General features: G+C 40.5%; 1 protein-coding gene across 6 annotated transcripts in view; it reads left to right on the forward strand.

Annotated features, from left to right (window-relative positions):
• qkia (QKI, KH domain containing, RNA binding a) overlaps positions 1 to 11,426 on the forward strand; it is a 72,870-nt gene extending 61,444 nt beyond the window's left edge. The window contains exons 5-8 of one of the 6 annotated variants that reach the window (XM_035674211.1): positions 2,678 to 2,765; positions 4,213 to 4,512; positions 6,687 to 6,761; positions 8,014 to 11,426. In XM_035674211.1, the coding sequence (XP_035530104.1) occupies positions 2,678 to 2,765; positions 4,213 to 4,512; positions 6,687 to 6,761; positions 8,014 to 8,030 (480 nt within the window). In that variant the 3' untranslated portion in view covers positions 8,031 to 11,426. Of the gene's footprint in view, positions 1 to 2,677; positions 2,766 to 4,212; positions 4,654 to 6,686; positions 7,831 to 8,013 lie in introns of those variants that run through there. The other 5 variants (XM_035674208.1, XM_035674210.1, XM_035674209.1 and 2 more) reach the window with 5 other exon arrangements.
• Positions 11,427 to 11,463: the final 37 nt, after the last annotated feature.

Genomic DNA, 11,463 nt, shown 5'->3' on the forward strand with positions numbered 1-11,463 from the left:
ATTGAGTTTAAATTTTAAAAGGTCGCAAAGAATTTAAATGTAGCTACAAAGGAACCATGGATCTGTGGTTCTCCAGTTTTCACTCATACTGCTAGGATACGCTTCACTCACATGGGCTACCTGCGCTTTATTTGAGACGAAAGACTAGCCATTTAAATTATTGTTGGAAGACAGCAGGCCTGTGTGTTAGAGGAAGCTTGCGAACAGTATGGTTTCAGCAGAGTGGTTAGTATTTATACAGCTCTCCATACAGTGACAATAAAGTCAAAGACAAATGTTGGATTTATTGTTGTCACAAATGTGTTAAGCTTTGAAACCATAACACATCCAGCCCCCTTCATCATTTGCATCTGGTGAAGTTATTCTTGTTTTGTCTAGCCTTTTACTCTTTCCTTCCCTCATTTCTCAATTTTGTCTAACAAGTCGGCTTGGCCCACTTCCAAAGAACCACTGACAGAGCTTTTTGGGAAGACACACACAAACACACAAGTAAGGAAGGAAAAACAGCTGTTTTGATGCGTCATTAGCAGAGTGTAGCAGACTTGTTTTTTGCTCTTTTTTTTTAAGTTTGTACAAGGTTGTAGAGGTCAAGGTTTCATTTGCAATGTAAATAACTAAAGGAGAACTCAGAAGAGGAAGTAACAGAGATAACAATGAGAAACCAATAATGTTTAAGTTGCATTTTTAGGTGTGATAGGCAGCTATTTCAGGCTTGTTCATTCATGTGTACAAGTGTTTGCGTAGAGGTTAAAGCATATAATTAGTAGTGATTTTGGCTCTCTATTGAAGAGGGTTTACTTGTCCATATTAGCCATGCTAGCCATTGACCTGGGCCATGTTCAATTAGCCTAACCTGGTTATCATTGTTGAAACTCCACATCAGATGGGCCTTTCTTCACCTCCAAAGCTGTTAGCAAGGGGACAAAATAGAGCAACTTGTATGTGTGTGCTTCTTTGTGTGCACAATGTTTTACTTAATGTGTAGCTTAGGGGTTGGTTTGATATAAAATACTACATTACCATGTTATTTTGAACAGAATGAATAATAAATGAATAGATTGTGATCATTTGCAATTTAAAGCCATTTGTTCAGGATCATCTTTTTGATGTTGGGCAACATTTTTTCAGCTCTGTGATGAACATTATCAAAATTTTAATTTTAAAGTATTTGAATCATGTATGTTGCATCACTAGTGTTTGCGTTTCTAGCCATTTGTCTGTCTTTGCAGGGCAAAGTGTTGTAGCTTGGGAAAAAATGTAATGTCATTTTTGCACTTCAAGACTTCCCCCATTAAAAGAAAAGAGAGGCCGAGCACAGTGGAGGTAGCGAAGGAGAGAAAGCAGTAGAGAGAATTTCCTTGCTTCGTTAATTGGCAGCTCTGTGGTACACTAAACATTGCACAGGCACCCACACACAGCTGAATACTGTGACTGCTCTGAAGCCACTGCCTTATATTTAGTCAAGGGAGACCAGCCTCTGTCACTTTTTCTCTTGCTTAACCTCGCTCTTTCTCTTCCTCTCTCTGTGGCTGTGTTGAAGAGGAGTCTCAGGGGAGGGCTTAACTCTGAGCCCTCGTTCTTTTTTTCCCTTTCTTTCTTTCTCCCCTTCTATGTCTTTCTTTCCTTATCGTCCTCTGAATAGAGCGGCAGACTGTTGTTAAACTTAGTCCAGGAGACAGACTCTGCGCGCAGATAGAATAGAGAAACAGAGGAGGTTGAGTATCGGCCTTCCTGCTTTTATCACTGTCGCCACTAATAGGCAGGTCTGCCTTTATACTCTGTGTACATGTTGCATTTACATGCAGATGCACAGCCCCTGTACGCGAGCCACCTCGTATTTGTGCGTCAAAATGACGATGAACCAGCATCACAGTTTTACTTATAGCAGCAAAGGCATGAAATCAATAGTTCACTTAAGGTGGATTTGAGGTCAGCCAGGCTTCACATGCCTGTCTTTGCACCCTTCAGTTTGAAGAGTAATTCACATAAGGCCCTGCTTAAATTATGATGTACAACCAGGAAAATCACAGGGGCTTTTGTGTTGTCATGGTTATTGAGTGTTCAGTAGCTTCAGGGGAAATGGAGTTTGGGGGGTAGAGGTAGGGAGGGGGGCGGAAAAGAAAGGGGGGAGGAATGGATGGGTGTGAGTGGGAGGGGGGGTGCTATCTTAATTGCTTTCCGTGAATAATTTCAGTCCCCTAATTTGGCAATAATGACAGTGGCTGCGGCTTTTGTATTTATTTATCCCAACATTAATTGACAGGACTGACATTAGCCAGGGCGGTTATTGCGCATTTGATTGCGCACAAGGGAGCAAAGAAAATTACAGTAATTATCATTCTGATATGGATTATGAATATGCATTCCCACACTTAATGTCTCTGTCAGCATTTTAGTAACAACAAGGCACTCTGCCATGACAACAGCACTTTAGCTTATCTCCATCTCTGTTCCCCTAAACCCTGTCCAACCAATGCTTGTGGAGAACAGATGACATGTAGTGTCTAAATGATTTAGCAGCCCCACTGTAGCTTTTTAACAACACCCAGGCATGTTGTTTGGTGAAATGGTCGTCTTGTGGATTGTTTCAATCGGCCTGTAAATGGGCCTCAGCTTGTGTGGAATTAGTGTGTGGTGTGTTATTGTGAATGGGCATTAAAGTTTCTGTTTTTCACAGGCGGAGGGAGAAGACAATTTGAAGAAGATGCAGCTGATGGAGCTAGCGATTCTCAATGGGACATACAGAGACAACAACATAAAAACACGTAAGTGAGCCGCCATGAACACAAGACCATCTATTTTGCACCATACGTAACTAATATTTTTACTGCATAGACATACCTAATTGTAGAGAGAACTTTTTTCTGTATTTCTCATTAACTAATACTGTTTACCTTCATTAGATTAATGTGTGATCAGATCTGCTGTGTACATACCATCATATTATCTTTGACTACTAGCAGACTTCTCTCTATCAAGCTCTCCAAACAATTCATGTTTACCTACCCAACCATGAGTAGGACAACTTCCATTCCGTTCTACTCCGTATTTCTTTCCTCTTCATCCATTCCTCTACCCCATCCCCCACCCACCACCCTCCTTGCAATCCAGATGCGATCGCTATGTATCACTTGCTGTTGGCGGACTCTAAACTTGAAGCGCATTGCTGTATTCCACTTGCTCAACTCTGCATGTCAGTCACTAGCTCACACATGTACAGCGTTGCACCAAATGCCATTTCTAAATCACATGTATGATTACAGTGAATCATAAGTAGCCCAAGCATTTAGCTTATAGAACATATTACTCTCTGGGCCCGTAATTATCGTTTAAGTTTAATTTAAACATGATCCTAAACTTAGTTATTCTATATACTTTGGCTTAAATTTATAAAATGAAACCCAAAGTGATTAATTCCACTGTTTAATTTCCCTTATTTAACATCTGCTCAAATGGTAGCCATGATGAACTGGCCCACCACCTAACCATAGTTTTAGCTTAATTTAATTGACCTGCCTTTGGGGAAGCTTGTGTGGCACGGCTCACAGCACAATGCTAATGCAGAACCATTCGAAAAAAGATTTGTGTCTGTTTATTTGTACATTATCCAACTTAAATGGACTGCTGACTGTGTAGGGATCAACATTTTTTAAGTTTTTCACAACTTAAAATATATATTTTATTCTATATTCCCATTGGTACAATGTATTTTAGGCCAGAATTCCTGATCAGTCTTTAGTGAAACCTTCATTGAATGTCTCTCTTCTACATGTAATCAGCAGTTCCATTTCTGTTTTGTGTTGTTTACCCCACCTATGCCATTTCCAGTAGATGAATGTGTAGCTGCCATGGTGATTTGTATGCTTTAAATGCATTGGGATGACCGCAGCATTTTGTGCTTCTTGTGTTTTGGTGTGATGGGTTATTTTTATTTAATTTTTTTGTTTGGCTATGTTTTTTTTTGTTTTTTTTTTGCAACAAATTATGGCTTTTGTGGTTCACCACCATGATCATTGCATGGACTAATTTTCCCTTTTGCCTCCCCTCCTCCTCTCCCCTCTATACCTGCCACTTCCTGTTCCCTCTTCTTTTCCTCCTTTTGTATTCCCACCCTTCACTGTTCATCGTGATTATTATCAACCACACACCACTTTATCTTTTGTCCTCTTTCTTTCTTTCTACTCCTGTCCTTTGCTCTCTTGCTTATGGCAGCCACCCTTGCATTCTCTCTTGCAGCGGCGGCAGCGGCCGCTCAGGGCCCCCGTCTCATAGCGGGCCCAACGGGTCAGGTGTTGCCTCCCCAGGCACTCCGACCCCAAACACCAGCTGGGGGCCCCATCATGAACCTCATCCGGCCCACTCAGATGGCTGCCATGCTGCCCAATGGCACCCCCACCCTGGTGCCCCCCACACCGGATGGCGGGCTTATCTACACCACCCCTTACGACTACCCTTACGCCCTGGCACCCACCTCCCTGCTGGAGTACCCCATCGAGCACAGTGGGGTTCTAGGTAAGAGAGCCTGGGGAAGCATGGGTGCAGCAGGTACAGCGGCCAACTTTAGCCAGCCTGGACAGGAGGGCAGCTTGTTTTACCCCGGAATTGGGGTGCTGGACGCGGCTTCCATGAGCCACAGTCAGGACTTGTTGAAAGGTAAATATGTCGTGTCCACCTGAGGATCAAAAACAGAAAAACTCACAGAGTGGATGTTCTGGTGAAGCTCTTGGTAATGGGATGACCAGCTATGTGGCTCATATGGACACTGTATTAAAATGGCAAAGGGGGACAGATATTACCTTGTGAGGGCTAGGCTCTTGGAAAATTCTCTTCATAATTTAGGCTAAGGTTACTTCACTGTTACGTTTAGTTATGCTCTCGCCAAACAGTTATGCTCTCAGGTTTACATTGCCTCTTTTCTGCAAGGTTTATATAGGAGGAGTTGCCTCAGTGTGAAATGAGGCTTGTTGACAGAAACACGCTCACATACGCGCAGCCTGCTCTCTAACCCTTTCATGCACTGGCCTGGAGGCATATTCAGTCTGGCGGCAGATCCCCTCGGATTTCTGCAGCTTTTGAAATCATTTCTCTGTGCTGTTCTCTGCAGGCAGGCCTTGATGCCTGTAGATAGTCCCTCTCTCACTCCCACTGGGGATGTTCATTAAATTCCTCCAGTCTTCCCTTTTTTCTTTTCCTACCCCTCTCTCCATTGTCTTAGCTTCACCCTTCTTGAACTTGAGTCCCGTGCTAATACCTGACGTTCCCCTTAGTTTCTGTGTCAGGAGTACAGTTCAATATGAGGGCCTATATGTTATATTCATTCTCAGTGGTGCTTTAAGCTCAACACATCTGCTACCAAAGAGACAACTGAACATCTATTGATGAAATAGAGTGTGATATGAGCGGCATATGTTATATTGAGGCTGTAGTTAACAAAAGCAAAGCTGTTTTTCGCATGTTAAGACAGAAGAAGCCTTTGTCAGGTGCTTACCAGCTTTAATTTGACACAGTACTCCCTTAATGTTGTTCGTGGCATCATCTGGCAGCAGCAGACACAAGTGTGATTTTAGCTGACCTGTGTATTTGGGGTGCCTCTGGGAGTCATGTGTAGAACAGACAGGGGCAGCTGACTGGCTTTTCTCTCTTTAACTTGCAGGGTTACACCAGCTTAGTGCATTTTATTTACTCACACTATCGATTGGTGCCTTCAGCAACACAGGGCCCCGTGGAACACACTCAGTCTCGTACTCACACACACTCATGCACTTGGCTCGGCCGCCTGCGCTACTGTATCTAGCCACCATTGGCTTGTCTTAAAATAAGGAAATGTCAGACCATCTGCTTCTTCAGAATAGTGTAGGTTGCTGTGTAGTCATAAGCCAAAACTCACTCTTAACTTGACAATGCCAGAACAAAATCTTTGTTAAATCTTTCTAACTTATTTCACATGTCCCGTCTTCCTCTGGGAGGGCTTGATTTATTTTTGTTAACTCCTGCACACATTTCATTTCGTAATACTTGAACATACCTCGACACATGAACAGTTTGTGTCATGTATACGAGGCAGTATCAAGCACTGCAGTAGGAAGAAACCGGTTGTGACAAATATAGGAGGAAAATGACAGCCTCTGCCGCCAGTGAACAGATTGACCTGGAGAGAAATGGTGAAAGAGGGAAAGAGAAAATGAAAGAGAGAGGGAGAGGCAGGTGGTGTCTGGCACTATTCAATTACCATCAGAGCTGTATTGGATTTCCCCACCTTTCAAAATAAAGAGACAAATTTCTCTCAATCCCCCTCTGGATCCCAGAGGAAGAATCACATTATTTTTTCCAGACAGCCCAGGAGCCTGAACCCTTTGCCTGTCCCCTTTTCAAAGAGTCCTCCATCCAACTCTGAGCACTGTGGAATTTTATTACTTAAGTTATGCATTTTTAAATACCAAGTTAAACTCCAAAAAGGTGTATTATTTTTTTCTACTGCATTTTTCTACACGTAAAAAAAAGAGATATGCCTGGTGTGTGTATATGTACTATAATCTGTATTATGTTGCTATTCTGTGTATTGTTGTATTAGCCAAGCATTATAATGATAATGTTTAAAAATGTGAATGTTATTACTGTAAAAGATGACTGTTTTTCCCCTGCTCAAAGTGAATGGTTTCTAACCTTGTGGACCTGTTACAATCTAGGTGCAATGGCTACTAAAGTGAGACGGCATGACACGCGGGTCCATCCTTACCAAAGGATTGTGACCGCTGACAGAGGTCAGTTTAGTCTCCTAGCTACACTCTACTATTGACTGATGAATTTCAATGATTATTATGCCTATTATGCCTCGATGCCTTAGTTGGGAATTTGTATATTGTCTGTATTGTATTTTTTTGTTTTCCTTTCCACCCACCACCTTTCCTACCCCATACATCCACACACCAGCTAAATGGTTGCTTGTGGTCTGCACATTTTGTTTACATTTAGTACTTAACATATACATTATATGTAGACTGTGTATATGTCAAAAGCTCAGGCAAAAGTGATCTTAACAGCTTTTGGTTCATGCAGCTGTGAAGCCAGGACAGGTAGTACTTTGCAGGCAGCGTTGAAGGTGTATAATGACATTCCTCTGATGTGAGATTAGAGCCTAAAATGGGGCAGGCTTGTTCCCATACATGATTTATCTCCTTGGCTCATAAGGAGCAAAGAAAAAGGAGAAGCATTTCTATACTGTATCTGAGAGACCTATTAGGCAGAAGACAAGTAGCCATGCTGCTACCAGGCACCATTTCACCTTGAGATTTAAATTTATTTAGCATTTTTATTTTTCTATGGAAGATAGACACGCACAGACATAAGCTGAGGTAGCTTGCATTCTCTCCAGTGTATTGCAAATAGATTGAAATAAAGCTAAAATACATTTTTAATATTTCAGTTGTACATGAGGTACTGTCATTTTATATTTGAGCATTTTATATCAAATGTATTTATGGTCCTTGTGTATATTTATATTATATAAAAATATACTGCTAAATAAAGAGAAAGAATCGGAAAACATCGATTCATCTATTCATTGCACATTTACCACTAGTCACAGTTATTCCTCACATAACAGTAGTTAATGTAAGTCTCCTTACCACTAATCACACTGTTTGTAACTTGCACTCCAACTTGACAGACACTAAAACACTTGATTTTTGTTTTTCTTGTGTTTGTCTGTCCGGCCTCTCTTTGCTTCTGTTTTGTGGATTTGGGGGCAATGTGCGCTTAAATTAAACCACACAGCTACCTGATTCAGGGTGGGGGCTTAGTAGTTGGGATCATGATGTGACAACGTCATGATTATAATGAGATTAGCTGGGTTCATCTCACATTGGCTGGGGATGTAGGAGTGGGGTGGGGGGACATAAGAGATTGCATTCATTTTATTGTTAAAATGATGTCATTCCAGTCTCTTCTTGCTGACACTAATATCCTTTCTATCTTTTTTTTCTGTTTGTTTTGTTTTTGTTTCTAACCACCTAGCCGCCACCGGCAACTAACACATGACCTTCTGACCTCTGAACTCTTCACCCAATGACGAGCCGCCCCAAGCCTGCCTGCTGATCAGTTAACTGGTAATTGCCTTTTGCTAGCCTCTCGGACGCAAGTGAGAGAGAGAGGCGCCTGCCCGTACAGTTACCCTAACACGTTCTGACAAAAAAAAAAATATAAACCAACGCAGAATCTTCACAGAAACACAACAAAACCCAACAAAGTTGTGTAATATTCATTTTTTCCCTCTGTTCATTGAGTTCAATTCCCATTCTTTCTCTTTCTTTTTCTTCATGAATCATATACTGGGTGGATGTGTTTGTGGTATTACTCATAAATCTGCACTGAATTATATAGCAATAAAGACCCCCAACCCCACCCTGCCCACCCACCCTCCTGTAATCGCTCTAATTTGGTGACCTCACTTGTATAAATCAAAGTTCAATATTTGACGCAAACCATTTGGTTTTCAGAATAATGACATAATCCCCCTCAAATGTAAAAGCCCCTACCTGCTCCCACCCTGTTCCAACACCCACCTATTGGGAGAGAAAAAGAAATAGAAGGAAAGAGAACGTACACTCACATTAACTTGTTTAATTTCTGTCATTTTTCACATGTAGTGCAGTTGTTGAGCTCTAAGATGTAATTATGAGCTGACACATTCTGGGTGTGCACCTCCAAACAGCTTTCTGTCTGTTTTTAAAAAAAGCATGGCTGAAATGATTGCAAAAGAAGCTTTTTATGATTTATGTGTTTTTTCTTCTGTCTTTTTTTTTTTCTTTGTCTTTTTTTGTTGTTTTGCTTTTGAGTCATTTTCTCCACTTGATTTTGGTTTCTCTGATGTTCATATTTGACTAATTAGCTTTGCTTAAATTGACTAGCCAAAATAAGGCAGGTGGTTATCACTGGAAAACAAAACGCAATCTGATGTTTGCAGAAAGTAGGAAAGGGCAAGCTGGGAAGGTCACTATTTGGGATGAGGGGTCTCTGTGTGCGTGCGTGTGTGTGTGTGCGTGTGTGTGTTTTTAATTAATACTACAATGAAAGTAGGGTGTGCTGAGGCTTCGGGGACATTGGAGCAGTACTTATTAGCTACTGACCATTGCTACGCCCCCATCCACACTACATCCATTATACAGTGCCTGATGTATTTAGAAAAATATCTCAATGAGTTAGCAGAGCTGTGATAGAAAAGACAAAAAAAAAGTATTAAGTGTGCATATTTAGCCAAAGGGTTTTTCCAATGAATTATATATCTGCAATTATGCATCTGTCTCACAGAGGGCTCTCTTTGTGATTTTAGAGTTTGGAAAGGTGTGAATTTGTGGTGCCTGCCTTCAGCTGGAACAGACAGCCAGTCAGTTAGATGTGTTTTCACCCATTAATGCTCTATTTTTTTTTTTTCTGAAGAGGTGAACGCAGGCAATTAACACTAAATCAACATGCTACTCAATGACAGTACATTGCTAGGGGGAAGGGCACTCTGAGGTTCTGTACATAAATGCTTTCGTCATGATACCTGGCTTCTATATTGAGTTGTTTCATCAGCCACATTGCCAAAAGAGTGTTTATTTGTTTGTCATTTTTTGCATCTCAACATTTGGCCATTTTTTTAAGTGTTTTTTTTTTTTTTTTTAGTTATAACCCCAGTTAAATTTCTGTTGGGACATCAGTTGGGCATAATCTGAGCCTTCCTGCAAATTAGACAACGTATTTTGTTTGTTTGTGGTGAAACAGGTTATTTTGAACACATGACAAACCATCCAAAAGCGCATCCACAATGTGTCACACTTCCCTGGGATCGCAGTCTAGCTCCTGAGCCCACAATCTTTTGTTCAACTCTCTCAAGAAAAATAGGATGTGAAAGCCATGCCTGCCTGTTCAAATTGCTTTATACATACGTCTTATATATATATATAAATATATATATAAATATATAAAAATGTAGATATCTGTCATTGCTAATACAAATACAGAAGAGAACAAAACATAGATAATTTTACAGGGTGCTGGAGAAGAGAAAAAAATTGAAAAATCTATTTTTGGCAATTTTAGCTTTTGATACTTTACTTGCAGTTACAAAATCAGAAAAAAATAAAATAAAAAAAACTTTAAAACAGTATAGGGGGAAAAACTGAGTGGGTGAGGATAAAGTGCTGTTAACCTTTTGGATATGATTGGAAAAGGAAGACAAAGACCAAAACAGTCATAACCCTTGAAAAGCTAGCGCGGATCAGAAGCGAGACGGACGCCTAGAGAGTTTTAAAAGGATCAAATCAAAGTGCCTTATCAACAGTGGTTTCTGTTTTCTGAGTATTCCAGTTGTGTTCAATAATATCCAGCACCCACCGAGATGGCGCAGAGAGGAATGGCTAGTGTTACACGCTCTGAATAGTTGAGCAGGGTAGCTCCCACCTTATCGTGGTGTTACCGAAGTTATTCTATGCAAAAAGAATAGCAGTCGTTTTGACCAGCTAAAAATATGTGCCATGGTTTTGTCTTCCTGAAATTATTTTGTTTGTTTCTTTTTCTTTTTCCTTGACTTGATGGCCCTTTACTCTGCTGTATGTGCAGGTTTTGTTCTTTTATTTAGATTTTAATGATCATATGAAATTATTGTGTTGATTTTTGGTGACTGTGACTAACTTCCTAGAACAAATCGAACTGCCAATAGCAATGCAGTATTCTGCCAGAACATGATTTGATCATGAGCTGAGAAAAATACATAAACATTCAAGGGAACGGATATGAGAAGTCGGGGTCGTCCCCGTTGGCATTAAAGCCCCGTTTGTTTCAACAGCTGCAAACTGAACGCATCCAGTCCATGTCTCTCTGTCAATTTGACAACAAACTATCAATACAATCATGAGATTTCTAATGGACGAATGAAATGCTGGATAATGAAAGGAGCAACTCTATTTCACAGCCAAACAGTTTTCAGTTATTGAAACAACTGACAGTTTATTGCTGGAAGGTGAAATAAACCCATAATATTAAATTGAGGAATTCTTAGATCCCAATATTACCCTTGGCAGTTTGTTTTTCTATTCATAGCTCTTTCATCATGCTGTTACACCGAAAGGTCAATGAATTTTTCTTTTTCAGTGTTATTATTTTAAATTGAAATGCAATATTAAAGTGGAGCAAGAGATGGCTATTCAGCATTTGACAGTATTAAGAAAATTCCCTCTGCAATGTTACAACTTGCTGTGTCATTGTGAAAGGCTGGATAAGTCCATCAGGTGAAAGGTTAACTCTATACCTACCGTATTCTCTCTGGCCTGCCTACTACATGTATGATAATGTAATTAACAGCCATTGTTACAGGTTTATAATGTATTTTTCTAATCTCATTTTATATGTATATTAATCATGTTTCTGAGTGCTTTTTTTTTATGAAACCCACTGCAACTCCCCCCCCCCAAACAGCCCTCTCTT

Source organism: Morone saxatilis, unplaced genomic scaffold (assembly GCF_004916995.1).
Source record: "Morone saxatilis isolate NCDOM2014 unplaced genomic scaffold, NCSU_SB_2.0 Contig3, whole genome shotgun sequence".
Lineage (NCBI taxonomy): Eukaryota > Metazoa > Chordata > Actinopteri > Moronidae > Morone > Morone saxatilis.